Below are 23396 nucleotides of genomic sequence, written 5' to 3'. Positions count from 1 at the left end.
TTTTGTCCCTATGTTTTACTTATTCCTTTGTATAAAAAACAACATTTGTAAAAATACTCAAAATCCCTTCATCAATAGATACTTTATATAAGATATATTATAAACCAGAGTAAAAAAATAAGTGTCTCAAAAGATAGAAAATGATGAGAACTATGGAGAAATAATAGGCTTATTTTGCAGCTTATGTTTTGTTTTGTTTATTGAATCACCATGAGACAGAACATCACAAAGCTATACATGATTGAGTTCCAGTCATACAATGTTCCAAAACCCACTCCTTCACCACTGTACATTTCTCACCAATTCCCCAGTTTTGTTCCAACCACCCACGACCCACTCCCACCCTCTACCCCCTGCCATGCCTCTATTGTAGACATTTCTCTCTCCTCTCTCTCTCTCTCTCTCTCTCTCTCTCTCTCTCTCTCTCTCTCTCTCTCTCTCTCTCTCTCTCTCCCCTTTCTTTCTCTCTCCCCCCTTTTGTGTATTATGATTTGCAATACAGTTACTAAGAGGTCATCGTGCTTGTTCAGGGAGTTCAATATTTTTGTTGGGAAGGTACAGCTGGAGTAGCTTTTTTCACTTGGTGGGGTTTTGCGGTGTGGATGTGACTGCGGTGTGGCTTCTGGAAGTATAGGGAAGTGGGGGGAGGTAACCCATCCCAGCCCTGAGGAAGCCAGGAGATTTTAGTCACAAAACCTGCATACTGAATTGTAGCAGATTAGTATCTTGGTGAAGTCTGTACCAAGGTGGTGGAGTCCAGATGGGGGCATGGAGGCGATTTTGGATTGTGGAAGCAAGTGGCTGCCACAATTTCTGTTTGGGTGGGCACCAGAAAAACCCACCCTGCTACGATCCACCCTGGTCTGTTCTGTCTTGTGTGGGTCTGAGATTAATTGCAGCTTTTGATCTCTTTCGAGATTCATTTATGAGTCTCTGAAGGAGACCAGTATAAGAGCTTAAATGGTGGTGTTGGGGTTGGTGGAGAGATGACTGCCTGTGCTTCTGGGAGTATAGTGAAGTGGATGGAAGTAGGCCATCTGACTAAAAGAAAACCTGCAGATTTCATTCACAAAACCCACATACCCGAGTGTTCAGCAGGTTAATATCTCGGTGCAATTCATCCTGAGACAGTGGACGACCAGTTCCACTGTCAACCAGGTGCACGACAGCAACAGCAATTTTGGGTTGTGGGAGCAGGCAGCCGCTGGGGCTTCTGTTTGGGTAAGTAGTGGGCTGACCTGCCTACCTCTGATCTACCCCAGTCTGTTCAGCCATGCATGGGTCCAAGATTAACTGGTTTTTGATCCCTTTCAAGACTTACTTGAGTCATATGAGGCTGATAAATAAGCTTGTATGGCTGAGCCAGAGGTGGTTTGTTGGCGAGGGTCCCATATACCTAACATTTAGTGATTTAATTTTTCAGGACACTTGGTCCAGAGCTGTTGGAGACTAGTCAGAGGCACAGTGGTGATATGGGGGAATCAAGAAGCCTGAAGGCACCATGAGGCTGCTACTGCACTCACTCCATGAGTCCAGGTCAACCTGCTGGTGGCGCTGAACTCCCTGGGACACAGCAGCAGTGGCAGCAGCAGCAGCCCCAGAAGGGATCAGGACAGTAACCAAGGCTGCTACCATTTGCGACCTGGCCACTCTTACGTGGGCTGCAACCACCAGTCCAGCATACCCAGAACAGGAGGAGGCAAACACCCCATCCTGGGTCTCCAGAACAGTTGGCACTCAGGAAGGTTTTGCTCCATAATATGCTGTGGGTGGTGTGGGTGGTCTGGGGAAGAAATGGCGACAAACCTGCTCTGCCTGTAGCAATCGCCAGATCCCCAAAATGGGAACCAGGGGCACACCCTCAACTCGGGACCCATGCTCTGCAGCGGTGCCAAGTAGAACCCAAAAAGCCCTATTCAGACACGTTTTAAGAGAGCTTCAGTAGCTCTGCCCACTCGTGGCTGCACCACTACCATCCTTCTTACAAGTCGCCTCTGGGCTGGCACTCCGTGGCGGGCGACCAGCAGGTTTTGCTGAATGACACTTTGCCTGAGACAGAATATCAAAGGAGCACCCACATTCACTCATGCAGAAATTTTGTGACCCCATTGGCTGTTCAGAGCACCGTCTCTTGGCCAGCTTTGTCACTTGCCGCTGCACCACCACAATTTGACCACTAGATCTGCAGCTTATGTTTTAATCAAAAGAAAAGGGTTAATTATTTTTGGTTTGGGAGCCACACCTGGCAGTTCTACTGGGATATTCCTGGCTCAGTGCTCAGGTGTGACCCCCAGCAGTGCTCAGGGGACAGTATATAGTGTTGGCTGGTGATTCAACCTCAGGTCAGTGCGATGAAAGACAAATGCCTTAACCCTGGAAAGAACACTTTAAACAAATGGATCATCAAATCATGCCACTGATTTATATACATTTTTCCAGTGAAAAAATATATATCTATATTTTTGCAATAGCACAGAGGGTAGGGCGTTTGCCTTGCATGCGGTCCACCCGGGTTCGATTCCTCCTCCCCTCTTGGAGAGCCTGGCAAGCTACCGAGAGTATCTCGTGTGCACAGCAGAGCCTGGCAAGCTACCCGTGGTGTATTTGATATGCCAAAAACAGTAACAGCAAGTCTCACAATGGAGACGTTACTCATGCCCGCTCGAGCAAATCGATGGACAATGGGACTACAGTGCTACTTTTAATTTTATTTCTAAATAATTGCATCTTTATATTACAACTCTATTTTTTGGTTAATTAGTAACTGTAGGAGAGGTAAGTCCTCAAATTCATAGTTATTACAAAGAATTATAAAGATTAATCTTTCAGAAAACCACTGTAAATAAAAATGAAGATCATTTACTTCAAAAGATGTTACCTTCACTCCACACTTCACATATATGTAGTTAATTTATTCAGTATTTCTCTATTATGACTAAGGTTAATCATCCCAAAAGGAGCAAATATAAATAGAAGCTAATTGTTAGAGCTTGAGTTTGTCAGAGTGATAGGAAAATTATCAAACTACTTTTTAAAAACTATGAATTTAACAGAAATAAAAGCAAGCAAAAACAATACTAAATTAAGTTACACCATATGGAAATTTTAAGTTTGTCTGAAGAATGTTATAAAAAAATCTAATATGAATAGAAGTTGTAGCTACTGTATTTTCAAGACCTTTAATTTTGACAAATAGAGTTTACTGTTCTTTCTAAATACAGAGTGGCTCACTTTTCAAAATAATTCTTTTAACAAAATGTTTCCTAGTATAGAAGTTATTGTTTAATATTAGAATTTGACAAAATACAATTATAATTTGTTTCTCTCTAATTTCAAATTATCTCCAAAATATAAACATTAGGTTCAAATTTAAAGACTGAGGTAGCAATTCTAAATTGGTATTTTCATGGGAAAAATTAATTTATGATATATTTAAATGATGAAAAATATTGTTAGCATGTTACTGTCTTAGGCTTAAGCTGAATGTCTCCCACTCATTTTCTTATTTAAGCTCATTAATAAACTTAAGGGCTGACTTAATTACTCTTTTGACCTTTTTTAAAGTTGTTTGACCTGGTGCATAAGACAGTGGGGTAACTGACAGCAAGTCACCTGGGTAGCAAGTGACAAAGGTCTATCTATTTACCTGGCAGAATAAGGCAAAAGTCACGTCTAACTCTCACGAAATATATCCCAGGATAAATAGAGTTTCAAGGAGAAAAATTTAAAAAATCAAATATTGCTCACTGCTCATTAAACAGTTTTATTCCTCAGAAAACTTCCCAAGGCAAGTTTCCATGGCAACAGTTAAATCTGGCAAGGTCTTAGCCCTCTGCACTTGGTCCCCTCACAACCCCTGCCCTCTTCTAGCTTCATGCTTCATAACTCCTATTGTTAATGAGGAATACTGTTAAGGACAATTTCTGTATCGGTAGGCTTTGATCAACTTGTGAATGTCTTGGAGGCACAGAAATTCTGTCAAAAAAGTGTTTTTTTTAAATAAGTATTTGGTCTATTACACATGACAAATTTCAACTGTTTTGCCTATTTAAAATCAACACTTGCCTGTGAAACCTGAGAACCAAGACTAAAGAAGAGAAGATCTGGGAATTATCCACTTTCAATTATTTTCTCCCTTTACTTAAGCTTATTTGTAACTCTTTCTTTTAGGTACCCTTCATCAGGAGACCAAAAGACAGCATGGGTCAAACAAAATTCCACATGATAAAGAAAGTAGATAAGGAATCCCAGATATATCTTTAATCTGTGCATCATATAGCACGTTCTCCCAGTGTTTTAAGCTCTTAGCAAAAGAAATAGCTTATCACTCAATTATAATCCTATAGGATATGATTCCTTCCCATCTCCCTCCCTCCCTCCCTCCCTCCCTCTATCCCTCCATCCATCCATCCCTTCTCATTCTCCCTCCCTTCCTTTCCCATTCCAAAAAGAGTTTGGTCATGAGAATAACAGAAGACACCACAGACAATAGAAAAGGACTGTTACATTTATATTGATTGCATTCATATATCTGTTGTGAGAATGACTGTTTTCACTTAAGTAAAAATGTATATTTTAATTATTGAGACAGAGGATCAAAACAGTGATTTATTTCTATTAAAACTGCATAACAAATGCCCAAAGCAACAAAACTTGTGAACTGTTTTACAGAACTGAATTAAGCAGGGCAGGGAGACTGGGGTGGATTTTTTTTTTACTGGGGGAAAACCTTTAGACAATGGTGGAGGGAAGAATATATTCTGATGGACTGTGTGGTCTTGGAATGTTGTATGAGCAAAACCCTATCAATAACAGTACTGCAAATCATGGAGGCTCAAAATTAAAATAAAGAATAAAACTGTACTTCTCTTTTAGACCCATATAAAAAGACAAACTGCATTTCACTAAAGGTAAAAATCATTCAATAATCATTTCATAATACATAAATATAAAATAAACCATGACATTGTATATCTTAAGTACATGAAATTCTATCTTCATAATTCTAACTCAAAATTATAATGTGGCTGAGATAAATAAAAGCTTCTGCTATTCAACAAATTCTGTTTATAAAAGTCAAATGAAAGACCCAGATTGGGAGAAAAGTATCAGAAGCATGTATCTGATAAAAAACACATGTATCTGATTAAAAGTACATATTTTTTAAACACTCAAACAACAATAAAACCCAAATAGCCCAATAAACAGAGGGTTTGTGGGAAAATGACTTTAATAATAAAGGCATGTGGATGAAAAACAAGCAGAAGAAAAGATGCTCAATGATTAAGATTATCAATCACCATGGATGCACACTGGAAACACACAGCAAGAGCCCGACACTCAGATCAACATATAAAATTAAAGTGACTGACCTACAAAGCCGAGTCAAGATGCAGAGGTCTCAGAATTCTTTTCTGTTTTTCTTTAAATAAGGGAAAGGCCATACACTATGATACTTTGGGACTTTTTCATATCCCAACTAGAACTTTCACAACTGCTTATAACAATAGTCAAAGACCCAAACTCTTTGAGAAACTGACACTAAAAAGCATGGACATATTTTAGAGTACCTAACACTTGTTGCAGATCGATGGGGTCTGACTAGTTCTTTATGTTCTATAACTATGGCAGTCCACAATGCTGATGAGAGTAAGTCAGCAAAATCTAAAATCAATTTCAGCCAAATTCTGACAACACCTTTCCCGACATTTTCATTGATTCAAACTGATGGAATGAAGACCAAAAAAAAGCCAAGAACTTCCCACATAAATATGCCATGTTCATTAATTAAAAACGAGAGCGAGAGAGAGAGAGAGAGAGAGAGAGAGAGAGAGAGAGAGAGAATCGGGTAAAGTATTTGTATATATCTAAACCATTAGGCCAAACGATTAGGCTTGTAAAGTCAAGACCCAAACTAAAATAATTAAACTTAAATTAAAAACGTGTCTGTCAAGAAAGTAAGTTAGAGGGGGTCACTGGTGCAGGGATATGATAGAGGGATTATATTTCCCAACACTGCATGCCTGAAACTCTATGGCCAAAAACTTTGTAACTCACTCTGTTTACATAAAGGTAAAATTTAGAAAAGGGAATCTCTATGTCCAATAAGAGTGGTAAACATTAATTGAAATCCACTAGATGAGAATTTTTTACACAATCCTTTCTGTTCTCAGAGCATCCAGAAAGACTACTGTATTTTTTAAATATAAGAAGCCTGATATTAATTAGGGTTAAGTATATTACTATTGCATACTATCAGATAATGGTATCAAGTTGGACTTTTGGATACACTTCTTTTCAAGACAATAGCAAAGTAGTGAATAGCAAATGAAAATATGAATAATTTTGCCTTTGCAATTCAATAGTTAAGATGAATATACATACTAAGACTTAAATGAAAAATTCAATTTTAAACAGCAATACTCCTGCTCAGGATCACATTCTGAAAATACATTGTCACAAGCAGTTTTTCTTATAATATACAATATTAGAAATCAAATATCTAATTGAAACTGTATTTTAAATGAATAGTAAGATATACCTTTATGGATAGTGCCTAATGTTAGAGTAGCAAGTGCCAATTGTAAAAACTATTTCTATCTTTTTACACATAGGCTTACCATAAGAACTTTATTGAAGCACACATTAGAAATCTTGTTCTTATATAAGACAGAAGCTTACAGAAAAGAAAAATGCAAAAGTTTTTATCAAAAATGGCTGAAAGTTTGTTCATAGTTCTTTCGACAAGGTTTTCTTGTGCCAGTGTTATAATAGATATCAGTCCCATCTGCTAACTTATAAATTACAAATCTGAAAACAACACAGCTTTAACTCACAGTCGTGTTGAACTGAATGAATAGGATTCTGATACAACAGGCACCAAGGAACCCAGCTCCCATTTTCGGGAAAGCATGCATTCCCTTGAACAAACACCTATATGCTTTAAAAAAGACCAGTAGTCACCAAAACCGGTTACATACAAGCAACATTATCTTTTTCCATCTTTCTTCAGAAAGAATTATTTTCTATGCACAAGCACAGAAAACCGGAAAAGGTCCATAAATATACCCTGTGGGCTTGTGAGCCCTGTACCATTATTGCTCCTTATTAACTTAGACAGACTGCAGTGTGGCACGTCACCCAGTCAATGGTATCCAATTACACTACCAGACACTGTCTACGATTACCAACCCTACGGATTGGACAAGACAGTCAACATGTCCTCCCAGAAGACTCTAGTCCTCTCAAGCCACTGTTCTTGTTCCATTCAGAGGGCCAGCTCAACACAATTCGCTGGGGTGCCTCCCTTGTGATCGAATATAAGCTCCCCCAGAAAATTTGGGAACAAAACCTTGGCTATTTGTGAATTTCTATTGCACATAATGCAGAAAACCTGGGACCCATAACTAAATCACTTTTCAGTAAGTAAGAGAGCACTTTCAGCTGCTACTGAAAAAAATATAAAGCAATTGTTGGCTAAATCTAAATTGATCATTGTTTGCTACATTCTGGACATACACATTTATCCAGAGGTCTGAATAACAACGAATTTTACCACTACTCTACCATCAATGTCCAGGTTAGAGAACGTTTAATTTAACATTACTATTATAACTAAAAACTTATCTGAATGTGATTTCTGTATCTAGAGAGAGCAGCATAGAGAATACATTGAACTGTGTTCATGGTGTGTACCATCTAAAGACTTAATGCTGTTAAGTAAATGCTGTATAAAACCATCATTTTAAAATTAACTTTTAATGGACAAATGACTCGATTAGTTTTTTGTGCAAAATGTTCTTCTTTAATATTGAGGCCAAAATAGACATGTAAAATTATTTCAGTCTCATATAGTTAAATGATTTATACTTAAATATTTTTCCTTGTTATTGACTTTCTCCAGTATCCTTTCATCAATTCTGTAGTCAAAGGTTAAGGTATTCAGCTACTCTAGCTTCCTTTCCTTCCCCTTGGTCCATTTGTTGGCTACATATAAATGCTAGTAATGATTGTGAGAATTTCTGAATACTTTTCCTTTGGAAATTAAAGTATGTATGTTGCTCAAAAGTAGTTGTAAGTTCATATCATATTGTTTCTAAGATCCATGCTTAAAAAAATAAATTTCACTAGATACTGAAATAAAGGGCTGGAGTGACAGCACAGCGTGTAGGGCGTTTGCTTTGCACGTGGCCGACCCAGGTTCTATTCCTCTGCCCCTCTCGGAGAGCTCAGCAAGCTACTGAGAGTATCTTGCCTGCATGGCAGAGCATGGCAAGCTATGTGTGGCATATTCGATATGCCAGAAACAGTAACAACAAGTCTCACAATGGAGACGTTACAGGTGCCTGCTCAAGCAGATCGATGAGCAATGGGATGACAGTGATACAGTAATACTGAAATAAAAGAAAAGATTATACTTAGGCATCATCATGTCTAGGATAAGCTAGAAGAGATACTCAGGAAATCTAATGCCAAATGAAAATTTTCAGGTATAAACACAAACTCAGAAAGCATGAATCCACTATCGTGAATTATCACTGGAAATTATACTTCCTCTGGGACACAGGTTACTACTCTGTCTGGGAGGTTAGAATCTAGGCTTTGGAGACCAGGACTGGCAATAAGAAAAGAAATCCACCTGAAGAGGTCATACCTGCATATCTTGGAAACTAAATTTCCTATTGTATTTCTGAACCACCAAATCTCAAATAAATTACTTAGTTTCACAGCATGCACTACCAGAAGGAGTTCCTAGAGAGATATCTACAAATTTAGACAGTCAGCTGGTTTTTGTTCATTAAAATGTACTCCAGGGCTGTATCGACAGCACAGTGGGTAGGGTGTTTGTTTTGCATTCGGCCAATCCAGGTTCAATTCCCAGCATCCCATATTGTCCCTCGAGCACTGCCAGAAGTAATTCCTGAGTGCATGAGCCAGGAGTAACCCCTGAGTATTGCCAGGCATGACCCAAAAAGAAAAAAGTAAAATAAAATAAAATACATTCCAGTCAACTGGTTTTTGTTCATTAAAATATACTTTTTAAAGTTATATAATGACTCACATCACAGAGACTGGCACACCAGAACACGTGCAACTAATGTTGGCAGGGATGTGGGGAGAAAGGGATTTTCCTTCATTGTTGGTGGGAATGAAAACTGGTCCTATCTTTTGGAAGACAATATGAACATTCCTCAAAAATAGAAATTGAGTTCCCATTATCACTTCTGGGAATATACCCTAGGGTCCCAAAAACACACAGCAGAAACACTGCACACCTATGTTCATTGCAGCGCTATTCATAATAGCCAGAAAGTGGAAACAACGTGAGTGCCCGAGAACAGTTGAATAGATAAAGAAACTATGACACATCTACACAATGGAATATTACGTAACTGTTAGGAAAATGAAGTCATGAAATTTGCCTATAAATGGATGGACATAGACAGTATCATGCTGAATGAAATGAGTCAGAAGGAGAGGGACAGATATAGAGTGACTGCACTCATTTGCAGCATAAATAAATATATATTAGAATTCCAATATCCACGGCCAGGGAAAAGAGGGACAAGGAGAACTGGCCAGTGGTTGGTATCAACCACAAGTGTGTGTGGGATGGAGTGAGGTGAGATAGGAAAGCTATCTAGATAATAGATAGAAATCAATAATAACTAGAAATGATCTTGCTGGACAAGAACTGAGTACTAAAATTAGGTAAAGGGATATAAATGATAACCTTTCAATATCTGTATTGTAAACCACAATGTCCAAGAGGGAAGGATGGAGGGACAGAAAGGGAAGGGAGAGGGGAGAGAGAGACAGAGAAACAGACAGAGTCAGAGGGAGAGACAGACAGAGAGAGTGAGAAATGTCAAAAGTATCGTAAGTATCATAAGGGACTCACTCACATATGCTACAGACATATGTCAGGTAAAGAGCAACCATAATTAAAAGCCATCGGATAATAGTAATTTTAAAAAGGTAATTAGAGAAAATTGTTAGAAAAAAATTAGAAGCAGGTTAGCCAACTTGTGTAACTTTACGTCCAACATGTACAAGTTCAGTACATGTTCTTAGTGGTCTATTAGGTTGATTTTTATGTTTGGAACATAAATGTCTACCAGCAATCTCTAAATAATATTCATGAATTTTGTTATTGCAATCAAAATTAATTTATGGAATATTATTATTGGGCCAGAGCGGTAGCACAGAGGGTAGGGTGTTTGCCTTGCACACGGTCAATCCGGGTTCAATTCCCGGCATCCCATATGGTCCCCCAAGCACCGCCAGGAGTAATTCCTGAGTGCATGAGCCAGCAGTAACCCCTGAGCATCTCTGAGTGTGACCCAAAAAGAAAAAAAAAGGAAATATTATTATTAAAGTATTTGCTAACTACAGAGGCCAATTTTCTTCAATAAAATATAAATTGTTCAAAAACAAATCTTCTACCTGAGGCAAATGGAAACAAAGTGGTCAATTTCACTACTACAAAAAAAAAACCATGGGGCCGGAGCGATAGCACAGCGGGTAGGGCGTTTGCCTTGCACGTGGCCGACCTGGGTTCGATCCCCGGCATCCCATATGGTTCCCCAAGCACTGCCAGGAGTAATTCCTGAGTGCAAAGCCAGGAGTAACCCCTGAGCATCGCTGGGTGTGACCCAAAAAGAAAAAAAAAAAAGCAAGAGCCCTACCCACTGTACTGACACTCCATAATAAATTGTTAAATTAAAAAAAAAAAGAATTTCAGTTTAAAAAAAAAAAACCATGCCATTGATGCATTTCTAGAATTTGTTATATGCTTATACTATAATAATAGACAGTAAAATTAGTTTTTTATATTCTAATACTAATCCAGACCAGACAGGTCATTCTTTAGCTATTAAGGGAACAATTAATACCTCACATTTGAATGTGTTTAGTTATCAACATGCTATTTATACCATGCCTTCACTCACATTGCTTTTGTTGGCTGGCTTTGGAATATCTGTTTCCTTTTAAGCTACCATGCTCTCATATCTGGGCTAAATCAATCTTTGTCTATCTTTCTTATAATTATTTACATTACAAAATAATTTCAAAATCAAGAGAGAATGGGCTTTTTCTATCTACTAAATCTGTCTTACTGATTCCTTCCTTCCTGAGAGCTGTCTAGAATCGGAAGTATATGTGATATTAGATCTCCCTTTCTCTGTCTCTATCTCCAATTTTCACTTTTTATTTATTTTTAATTTTATTTTTTATGCTTTTTGGGTGAGACCTGGCAATACTAAGGGGTTACTCCTGACTCTGCACTCAGGAATTACTCCTGTCAATGTTTGGGGGACCATATGAGATGCCAGGGATTGAACCCCGTGTTGGCTGCATGCAAGGCAAACACCTCATCTGCCCTACTATCGTTCTGGCCCTTCATCTCCAATTTTCAACAAATGCAGCTCTGATGAACGATATTCCTTTCCAAGAATAACGGACTAATTTCTTTAGCTCTTAGGAATGGTGTTGACAGAAGACCATTAGGTCAGCCCTTTATAACAATTCTGAATGCTCATCCTAGCTTCAAAAGTCCTGATAAGCTGACTTGAAATCTTTACTGAGCCTAGTTTGGAAATTTGACTTCTCCCTCTAGCTAATATACTTTCTTACCTCTTCTTTTCCAAATATTGAGCATCCCTACTAAAGCTTGTTTGCTAATCTCCCATCTCAAGTGTTTGATTTTTGGAATCCAAACCTCTTACGGTATCATCTTCTTTTTTAATTTCTCTTTAAACTGTCCTACCATTCTGCAGCCTACTATTACTGGTCTATTTCTATTTGCCCTTACCTCTCATTTTGAATCGTCAACCCTAACTTTTTGTTCCATGGCAATGTAAGCATTCAAACTCAAACTTCCACACCGTCATTCCTGAAACATGATGAATTCACCACAGGACACTGTGAAAATCGAATACACGACACTGGAGACATAGTACAGGTTGAGGTTTAAAGGGCTTGTCTTAAAAAAATAAAATAAAAAATAAAGGGCTTCTCTTACACGAGTGGCCCCAGTTGGATCGTTGGCATTGCATATGGTCACCTGAGTACTGCCACGAGTGATGCTTGAACAAAGAGCCAGAATAAATTGTGAGCCCACTGGGTGTGGGCTCCAAACAAACAAAAAATTCAATACCCAGCCATTTTTCTAATAGCTATCTACCAACCAATATACTATACCAATACCTGTTTCAGCGTTGCACTAAGATCCCCTCTACAGATATTTCCCATACATGCCAGTAATGTACTATGATTTTTTTCCAGTTGGGATCACTGCCAGAAAATCTGCCTTTAGAGCACCCTTCAAACATTGCTGGACATGTGAATAACTACCCTAACTTTCTTGCTTTTCAATTCCCTCAGAATCTTCCCCAGGTCTCAGCTGAAACCTAGCTTACCTTTAATTGACTTCCTCCCTTCAGCATCTTCCAAACCTCTCCGTGTGTCTCTGTGATCACCTCTCAAATAAATTACTTGTTAGATTCTTTTCTTATGTTCTGCTTTTGGGAGAAGCAGCCCAAGCCAATATTCAATATGGAGAACTGATTAATGCTAATTTTGCAAAAATCCCCTCAGTGATGATCTCTCAGGTCTCCCCAGATTTCTCTAAAACTCAGCTCATTCATACCTCTTTCCTCCTCAGGAAACTTCAATGTCTCCCAAAACAATCAATGACAAAACAGAGCTCTTTACAACAAAGTCTGTGTGCATTTTAAATTGTATGTCACACTGTATTTGCTATAATCCCCCCCCACACTCACTATTCCCTATTAATAGAAAGTGTTTTTTTCTGTTTTGTCAATAAGGTTGTTTCCTCTACTGGGATGCATTTCCCAATATATTGGCTGATAAATCCTAACTTATCCTTTAAGATCCAGAATAAATTTGTTAGAAAGATCTCTCAGACTCTCACTATTAAAAACATTTCCCTCCATTATGTTCCCCAGTACAATGCTTAAGTTTTAGGCATATCAGTATGTATTGTGTATTGAGATAATATATGAATATCTATTCCCACCTTGAGGTATGAATTACAAAAATTTTAAAAAAAAAGATACCTATATTTATATACACAAGAAAGCTAAATTATTAACAAACCTATATCTCAACTCTGACCATTTAGAAAGGACACTGAATCAAAGTTCTAAGGTACCCTGGTGCATCAGGTGATAGGCCTTTAGTTGCTGTTAAAAGGAAGGGAAAAATCGAGTTAGGAGGTCTGTGGAGGGGGCTATCCTATAGTGAAGCACAAATCCCTGAGCATTTGCTAATGTATAAGAAAATAGTTATAAAGTATAGTTACAATAATTTAATAGAGTATGATTGGTGAAATGTCGTTTTTGTTCACAAATACTGTGTTCATCAAGGCTTCCCAAATTATAGAGCTTGTGCAATTATTATATAACTAAGAACAGAACTGCACAAAATTTAAAAATGGACACAAAGTTATTTAAAAAGCCTATATCACAATATACTCCTTTGGTCATCGAAGATAGGAATAACTCAGGTATGCATGAAAATTTTGTACTCTTATTTTTGTTTCTGGTTTGGGGGCCACACCCTGCTATGCTCAGGGCTTACTCATGGCTCTGCACTCAGGGATTACTCCTGGTGGGCTTGGGGTGACAGGGATCCACCTCAGGTTGGACATGTGCAAGACAAGCACCCTGTATGCTGTGTTATATTTCTGGCCCTGAGTCTCATTTTCTTTAAATCAGACTAACAGCTCTTCAGAAGCCATTATATTGATATGGTTTAAAACTTTGTGGAAGTTTTTAAAGATTAATATCAATAAAACGGAATTGACCTTCTTTAGAGACTCTGTTTCTCCAAGTCATCAGAGTGACCTTAATTAAACTTCAAGAGAAAATAATAATGCTTGCCAGTATTTTTCAAAATGATGAAACCATAATATCATACAAAATTTTGCTGTACAACATTCACCTAAGTCATCCTCACTTAACAAAATATCCTGAAGTGCGTTCACCTACTTTTAGATTCCTTTTAAAGTCCCTCAAACATATTTAAAAGATTCATATCTGATTAGTAAAAATTTGTACCAAAAATTTATGCTGCAGTGTTGTAAAAACAAACAAAAATGACTATACAGATAAAAATCCCATTAAATCTTATTATTTTATTTTTAGATCCATTCCTATAACATTAAGAGTCTGATTCAAGGACAAGGGGCTTTGTTTATGGTTTTACAACCACAAATATTCTCAGTTCAACAATGTTCCAAAGCTTGAGGTTCCCCTTACATTCTTCTCACACATAACAGAACTTACACCTTGTACCAAAAAAAGAAATGTACGTATTATGTGTTGATTGAAAGTAATAAAGGCTATTCTGAGTGAACTGCTGCTCTTATAATTGAACATTTAAACATCAAAACTAATGAAAATCCACCAATTGTTAGGACTGTCACTTGATGACTAAAATGAAATCATACATTTTAAGTTCCTTCAAAGTTTAAATCTGACTGCCCTTCTGCTCGATGCTCCACCATCACAGGTGAGGCTTGCCTCCAGCTGACATTACTGTGTCTATTTCTAAAGAGGAGGCAGTGACCCTCCCTATCAGGTAGGTTCTGGCAACCTCCAAGTCTAACCTGAGGTATATTAAGGGCCCACACCACAGCACATGAAGCACGTGGCCATTAATACGACCACACATCATATCTACTCAACAAATTACATGCTGCTCACAGTTATTCTTCCTGTCATTCTGTGTGAACTGGCAGAGAAGACAGAGAGAAATGTCTTAACCCCTCAGTATCTTCCAGGGGATAACTACACTCACCCCTAGCACAACAAGAACACTAATAAATCAATGCAGGAACTGTGAAGTAGCCCATCAACTCAATGAGCAAAAACAATATCACTGAAGACATCAATAACAGTAAATCCTCAGTGTCTTTAGTGACACTATGTTGGGGGGTATTCAATGAGTTCATAAAAAACTTAGCATGGGTTGTCAACAAAGGACAGTATGAGAGGAAAGTATGAGAGTCTAAATGAAAACCTAATATGTCTAAAAATAACAGAAATGAAGAATGAGGTAGGTGATATTAAAAAAAGTCAATAGTGGGGCCATAGGCTCTCTAATAAGAGAGGGTATAGAGGGTAGGGCATTTTCCTTGCAGGCAGATGAAATGAGTTTGACCCCTGGCATGACATATGGTCCCCTGGGCCAACCAGGAGTAATTCCTGGTGTAGAGTCAGGAGTAAGCCTCGAGCACTGTAGGGTATGGCCCCCAAACAAACAAAAGACAAAAAAGCTTTGAATAGGAGAATAACAGAAGCTGAGCAAAAGATCAAGGAGCTCCAAGATGAGGTGGAAACTATTAGGAAACATATTTTTCCCAGAAAAAAAACTTTTTGAAAAATAAATGAACAGCACAATAGAGAGCTCAAGAGGATGAACTCGGTGCTGGAGTGATAGCACAGTTTGGCTTGCACATGGCCGACCCGGGTTCAATTCTCAGCATTCCATATGCAGCACCAGCAGGAGTAATTCCTGAGCGCATGAGCCAGGAGTAACCCCTGTGCATTGCTGGGTGTGACCCAAAATGAAAAAAAAAAAAAAGAAGATGAACTCAAGAGAATGAGCTCAAGAGGTACAATACAAGAATCATCGGAGTCCCTGAAAAGCAGGAAGGCAAATGTGATGAAGAAACATTAAAGAAACCATTAGTAAGAACTTCCCATAATTGAGGATTACAGACACTGAGAACCAAGAGGCCTGGGTCTCAGTGAAAATAGACTCAATGAGGAAAATTCTTAAGATACATTATACTCAGAATGTATAAAGAAAAAAATCCAAAGATAGACAGAATATTCAATGCAGCAAGTTCAAAAAAGAAGCTTACATACAAAGGAAAGCCTATTAGATGTACACCATGTCTATCAAATGAGACTACAGGAGCCAGAAAAATATGAATATAGTATTAAAAACTCCAAGCCTGTTCAGATCGGGACTGGGCCTCGTCCACCCAGATCCCCAGTTTTCCAGTAGCTTGGCAGTCACACAAAAAACTCCCCCCAGCGCCATGTAATCTCATCAATGGCCATGATCCAGTGACTATAAAACAAAGCTCTTGGAAGAGAGTGATGCAATTTTTCCTGGAGCAAATGCGACCGTGACCTCCTTATTTTTATTTTTAATTTTATTTTTTCCCCACACAGCAGAGCCTGGCAAGCTACCCGTGATGCATATAATATGCCAAAAACAGTAACAACAACGTGCTCTTCTTGTTACTGGAGTGAGCAGATGCCATTGGGCTACACTAGCATGCAGCAGGGACAAATGAAGACATTACTGGTGCCTGCTCGAGCAAATCGATGAACAAGGCGATGACCGTGATACAATGATACAGTATAAAAACTCAAAGAAATAAACACCTCACCAGGAATACTCTATCCAGCAAGATTATCATTCAGAGTTGAAGGAATTATACAGAGCTTTATAGACAGTAAGTAGCTTACCAGATTCATAATTTTGAAACCACTTTTGCAGGAAGCGCTAAAAGAACTCCTGTAAAGACAGGTGAAAGGTCCTAATCTGTGGCACTGAGTATGGCACTCACTAATGGTGTATATGGTTGTCCTTTACTAGATTAAGAATGGTTAAAAATATGTAGCAATTCATCATTACAAATTGACATTTATTGATTTACTTTCTGATAATTCTATTTGCCATTTCATTCAGTTTTATCTGACCAAGAAATATGAAATAAATTTGTTACATACCTGCCCAGGGGGCATGCTGGGGGGTGGGAGGGAACCTGGGGTTATTGTTGGAGACAAGGGGACACTGGCGGTGGGACAGGTACTGGAATGCTGTATGTCTGAAACAACTCTATTATAAATAACTATAAATCATGGTGTCTTAATAAACACTTCTTTAAAAAATATAAATTTAAGTATGCATCACTTAAAATAGTTATATATACTACTTTATTGGGCTGCTTAGAATATGTCAACTGCAGTTCATAATCTATCCATCACATGGAGAATTATTGATGACCAAGTGTCTGAAAAGTAACAGAAAGAATTCAGAAGATGCTCTCAATGACTTTTGGTGACATCTCAGGTGAAACACAGAGGTGAGAGGAGCATGTTGGCACTTTCATCACAGCACACAGGAGTACAGTGGCATTAGCTGGATCAGCGTTCTTACTGCACCTTTTCTTTGGAAAAGTTCTCTGCACCTCTTATGTTTTATAGACTCCTCAAATATTATTTGTTGAAACGAGCATGAATGTGAGGCTAGTTTGTTCTATACTTCTAAATTGTATTAGTTTACCTTATATCACTTGTATCACTTGTCATACCATTGCTCATCTATTTGCTCGAGTGGGCACCAGTAACATCTGCGTTCGTCCCTGCCATGTGCTAGTGTAGCTCAATAGCATCTGGCCGTTCTAGGAACACGAAGATCCTCAAAACATTCTTTCAGGGTCTTGATGAAGAAGTCTGACCACGTCGTAGGTGGGTGGCCACATTTTCTTTTGACATCCTGTGAAATCCAGTCAGTAATAACTCCAGTCCAGCAGTCATCTCCAAATCGTATTACGTGTCTGGCCCATCTGATTTTCGTAGCCTTGGCAAACGAGACAGCATCTGTGATCCTCAGTTGTTGATGGAGGTCTGAACACCGGATTTCTTCTCTCACTTGAGTGAAATGTGATATTCCGAGCAAAGCTCTTTAGATTCCTCTTTGGGAGACCCGAATAGTGTTCTCATCCTGTTTTCGTAGGGCCCAGGTCTCTGAGGCGTATGTTAGTGCAGGAAAAAATGGTAGACACAAAAAGATGTGCTGGAGCCGGAGGTTCTTCATCCTCTTAACAACTTCGACACTCTTGAAGGTGTTCCATGCTGCTCTCTGCCTCCTGCGCAGCTCAGCTGCCAGGTTGTTCGTCATGTTGAGGTCTCCACCTAGGTACACATTAACTGATGTATTCGGAGATGTTCATTCCGATGAGAGCAAATGGAACATCAGGAATTAGTCTGTTTCTCATGAACATTGTCTTCATGAGATTCAGTGGCAGTCCGACCTTTCCATACTCACAGTTGAAGTCATGCCCCTTGGCTAACGTTTGGTGTTACTAGAATGATGTCATCAGCGAAGCAGAGGTGGTGTAGTTGCCGACTTTCTATCTTCACTCCCATTCCCTCCCATTCCAGTCACCGCATGACGTTCTTGAGGGTGGCACTGAAGAGTTTCGGTGAAATGGTATTGCCCTGATGAACCCCTCTCATTACGTCGATGATCACTTCCTTGTAGAATGGTGAGATCCTGGTGGTGAATCCATAACACAGCTCGTGGAGGATCTTGATGTACTGAGTTTGAACACCCTGTTTGGCTAGGGCTTTGATGACCGCTTCAGTCACGACAGAATCAAAGGCCTTCTTTAGATCAATGAATGTTAGACAAAGTGGCATATTGAACTCTCTTGAAACCTCAATGAGCTTGGTCACCATGTAGATATGGTCCATCATGCAGAATCCTTTTGGAAACACAGCTTGCTCGCATGGATGTCCTTTGTCTAGTGTTCTGCCATTCTTATTCAGGATGACTTGAGTGAATAACTTGTAGATGATGGATAATAGGCACATTGGGCAATAGTTGCTGATTTCATGGATGTCTCCCTTTTTGTACAACAGAACGGTCCTGCTGATTTTCCATTGGGATGGAAACTTGCATTCAGACAGGTAGCATGTGAAGAGTCGAGCCAGTGTACTGACGAGTACTGGTGGCAGATTCTTCAGGTGTTTGGGTCTGACCTTGTCTGGACCGGGTGCTGTATGCTTCTTTACCGATGAAATGGCGTGTTGGATTTTGGAAGGGAGAATGTTGGGAACGACAAATCCATCCTGCAGAATTTGGTATGTGGGCAGGTGGACGTGGCTATCGAAGAGATCTGATTAGAAGTCGTGGATAAGCTTCTACATTGCCCTTCTGGAAGATGTGATAGACCCATCAGGACGTCGGAGGGCAGTCATCTTGGTCTTACAGTTGGTGAAGGACAGCTGGGTGTTGTGAATACTTTTCCCGGCTTCTGCTGCATTGACCAACACTGCTGCTCCTCTCTCTTTGATGTTTTCCTTTATTGCTTCTCTGCATAGCTTTGTGAGCTTGGACATTAGCTTGTGATTGCCTGAGGCTCGCGCCAAACCACGATGGCAAATGAGCTCGAGAGTTTCTGAAAACAGGTGTCTTTTTGTGGCTTTCTCTCTCTCAGTATTCCTCTCACAACCATGGCGGTGCTGAACCAGTCGATCGTATTGCTCATTGATGTTGTCAATGATGGCATCTTCCTGTATTGCCGCAATAGTGCCAAAGAGAACTAAAAGTTCTCTGCACCTCCTATGTTTTGTAATGACTCCTCAAATATTATTTGTTGAAATGAGCATGGATGCGAGGCTAGTTTTTTCTATACTTCTAAATTTTATCAGTTTTCCTACATCTAATAGCAAGATCCAATCACCACAATGCACTTCATTTTATCCCAGATAAGACAACTTGTTTGTTTGTTTCAGGTGGGGGCAGACCCATAAGTGTTTGGGTTTTACTACTGTCTTTCCACCCAGGAATCACTACTGGTAGCTCAGGGGCCATTATGGGATGCAATGAATTGACCCTGAATTGGCCGTGTGCAAGGCAAACACCTTACCTGCTGTACTATCGCTCTGGCCCCCAAGATATGACAAGTTATTCCACTATTGAGTCATAGCACCTCAGTTCTAGCTAGTTACTTTTCTATCACTTGCCATCTCACTCATTTTCAAAAGCTTGTAGAAGTGCCAATCATTTCCATTGCAAAGCAGGAAATCCTGCTCAGAACCATCAGGACAATTTGCGTATAGGAATAGTTTATAAAGGACAAAAGAAGAAAACACACATAGCAAAGCCTTTAATCTGTTTTGATATATCATCTGTGTGCACATAAATGTTTTTTATGTTTTTACCAAAACGTTTCCTGACTCATAACTTGCAATGTGTGAAAGTACTTATCACGACTGTAAATTGTGATATCCTTAACTAAATATTTGCACACTGAGGAATTTGTCCCACAGATCCACTGAAATATAGCTAAGAGGGTATACAGCATTAAATAGAAAAATGTTTGTCCCAGTGCTCAGATTGTTTAGAAAACTAATAACTGAGATGCAAAGTTAAATTTCCCGCTGGATTACTAATTAGAAAAGGAAAAGTAAATTGTGTCTGAATTTGTTTTCATCATTTCCATTCTGGTGTGATAGTTAGCAATTATAAATATTTCATTACCTTTATATTGACCACGTTTCCAAGGGTTTATGTGTAGAATATATGGAACAATGTTATCAGGTTGTACAGTGATGGCTGGATTTCCCCACACTATTGAAAGATCTGAAGTAACCTAATGAAAAGAAGTAAAAATCAAGAATTAGAGAATATTTTTATTAACACAAAATTAGGGTGACAAGCAAAAACAAAGAAAAATACTCCTAAATTAAATTTAAATGCTTCTGTTAAAACAACCAATTTTTACATACAAAGAAACCAGAAAAAAACACTACATGTAATGGAATGAAATCTGAGACCTATAAAAAATAGAACAAAGGAAATGATAATTATTTTCCATTAACAACTTATAAGAAGATCATTTTTACTTAAGAAAATCTGTGTATATTCTATAAGACATTTAATATACAAGTCAAAGCATTTAAATACATCTCTAAATCAATATTGATGCAGCATATGAAGAAAATGTAAATAGCATTTCACTGAAAGTCCAGTCAACTTTTTAGCTAACTCTAGTATATTTTTAGCTTATTACAGGATCATACTGCACAAACCCTAGTGTCCAAATATCAATCCTGCACCTCTAAAGATTTGCCTATTATAAACAACAGTAAATGAGTCATATGTACTCTTTTGTGATTCTGAAGGTGTATCTTGATACTTTAATATCATTTTAATTTTATTTCCCTTGTGACTAATAACACTGACTCTATTTAATGTACTTATTATTCATTTATATAACCCCATTGGAGAAATACCTATTCAAACACTGAACACATCTGAAAAACTGTATTTTGTTACTTACTGAGCTGTAGAAAGTCTTTACTAATTCAAAAACAGATTGACTTAAGTTTATTTCTAGACATTATGTTCATTTCCATTAATTTATATGTCTACCTTACACTAATACAAAAATTTATCTAATATCATAGTCTTAAGAGATGGCTTGTATTAAGTTTTCAGTAAGGGGTTGTGAGTCAACTGCTTATTTTTCTTATTTTATGAGATCATTTTGGTTGTTCTGTGTCTTCCTAAAAGAAACTTTGAAATGCTATTAAAAATAAATTCCAAGTGATTGAAAAAACATCCTATGCTTTGTATCAGAAGAACTAATATTGTTATGGTGGCTTAATGAATTAAGTATATCAAATGAGGAGCACCAAGGACAAAATTTCATTAAAAACTCAAGACATGAATAATCATGAATTTTTGTACATTTTCTTTACTGTTGACATCAATAAATGACAAGATGATCTTCTGAAATTTTCAATCTGTGTATAGATATGTCATACTACAATTTGAAAAGCTGCTTCACAATTTTTTGAAAAAAGATGTTTTATTATCATGTACAAGATCTTCACGTGAAACTACACATTGCCGAAGTAGATTTTAATGTTCTATGACTTTATATTAATTCTTACATAAGTTATTTGATGTTAATTCAACCTTTTAATTAAATAAAATTCGAGACCTGAGAGGCTGATAAAAAAGTCGAATTTTAAACATCTCCATATGTGCTCCATTTTCTTCAAGTTCAATATGTTTGAATTCTCATATAATCAGTTAAGCTTTTGAAATTAAAAAATGCACAACAAAACCTTACCTTATATGTTAAGATACTTTTGGTGTGATTGGGCACCATTATGGTTCTTCTTGTATCAATCCCCACTGGACAGTCCACCACGATGTTTTCTATTGCCAGAGGTGGCTTTCCAATCCCTCTTATTTCAAAGATATGTTTCATAGCATCTGCTACATTTACTAGAGTAAGTTTCCCCTGTAACAAATCAGCCAAATTTCAGTCAATAGGAGTTAGTTTTATGTCAAACAACATCTGCTAGTCTATTAATCTTGAATTTGATTAATAAAATGATATTTCAAGCACGTGTAGGTCACTGACTTTTCCATTTTCTGTGTAAATACACCTTCTGAATGAAGATGAAACTTTCTTTGAAAAATATTTGATTTCTATTTTCTCTAAAGCATAGGTATTCTCAAATGTAACAATTATATGTGTATTTATGTCTCTGTCAAAGAAATATGCTTAAGAAAATATTTTCTGGGACCACAGGTTCAATTCCTGGCACTACAAGATATCCCAAGTACAGCCAGGAGCAATCGCCAAGCACTGCCTGGTATGGTTCAAACAGACAGAAACTACAAAAAAGAAAATATTTCATGAAGTACCAAATTCATTAATGAATAAAAGTAAGAGAGCAATGATTTTACTTTACTAAGCATGATATATAAAGTAGCCTAGATATAAATATTACAGTCAAGAGTGACTTCCAGAGTATTTATCCGTTAAGTTAAAACATTCATTAAAGTTTCAAGCAGAGTGAATACTAATGATCATGTGCATGGAAAATATAATTCTCTGGACAAAAGATATGTCATGAATTCCGTAAGCTAACATCACATATAGGCTTATTTAAATATTTATATTGGGGTTGGAGGATCAATGTGCTCATACCAGGATTTCACATTCCAAAATAGGCTTGAATGTAAGAGGATAGCTTGTTTTTTTATTCGGTCCAATATATATAACAGGAGGTCCATAAAACCAATCTCCTTCTATTTCGGCTCGACATTTCCATTCTTTGTTTGTCGTATTAGCCTGAAGTATAAAAAAGGTAGAAAATTGTCAGAAGACTGATGTTCATAAAAATTAAACTATATACTTTATGGCATTTTAAAAAAACAATTGTACTCATCCTTTATAGTATGTATAGTTAATAAGATTATATTAAAATTTTAATTTTCCCTCTTAAAATTCTTTTAAAGATTCAACATTTGAAATTCATACTTGTCAATAATGTCTAACAGGCCTTGGAGATATAGTACAGTGGAAAAGGTTTTTTAAAAATGTTTTAAATTTTATCAAGTAGTTTACAATATTTGATTACATCTAACATTCAAACACCAATCCCACCACCATTACACCTTCGCTCCACCATATTTCAGGTTTTTCGATCCCAAACCCCAATCCATGCCCCAAAGCAGAACTGAAATAATATATTTTGTATTGTTTGTTATGAAAAGCCACTGAAAATGCTACAAAAAATATCCTTAGAGGAAAGAGA

At 37.8% G+C, this 23396-nt stretch overlaps 1 protein-coding gene across 1 annotated transcript in view; it reads right to left on the bottom strand.

The window, feature by feature from the left end:
- Positions 1-23396, bottom strand: part of CFAP47 (cilia and flagella associated protein 47) — a 489064-nt gene that overhangs the window by 146147 nt on the left and 319521 nt on the right. Inside the window, exons 48-50 of the mRNA XM_055121064.1 lie at positions 22787-22930; positions 21917-22090; positions 20317-20428 (exon numbers count right to left, since the gene is read on the bottom strand). Of these exons, the coding sequence (XP_054977039.1) occupies positions 20317-20428; positions 21917-22090; positions 22787-22930 (430 nt within the window). The remainder of the gene's footprint in view (positions 1-20316; positions 20429-21916; positions 22091-22786; positions 22931-23396) is intronic.

The sequence above is a fragment of the Sorex araneus genome, chromosome X, assembly GCF_027595985.1.
Source record: "Sorex araneus isolate mSorAra2 chromosome X, mSorAra2.pri, whole genome shotgun sequence".
Classification (NCBI taxonomy): Eukaryota; Metazoa; Chordata; class Mammalia; order Eulipotyphla; family Soricidae; genus Sorex; species Sorex araneus.
Note: the sequence above shows the minus strand (reverse complement) of the source record. Positions and strands in the feature narration are given on the sequence as shown.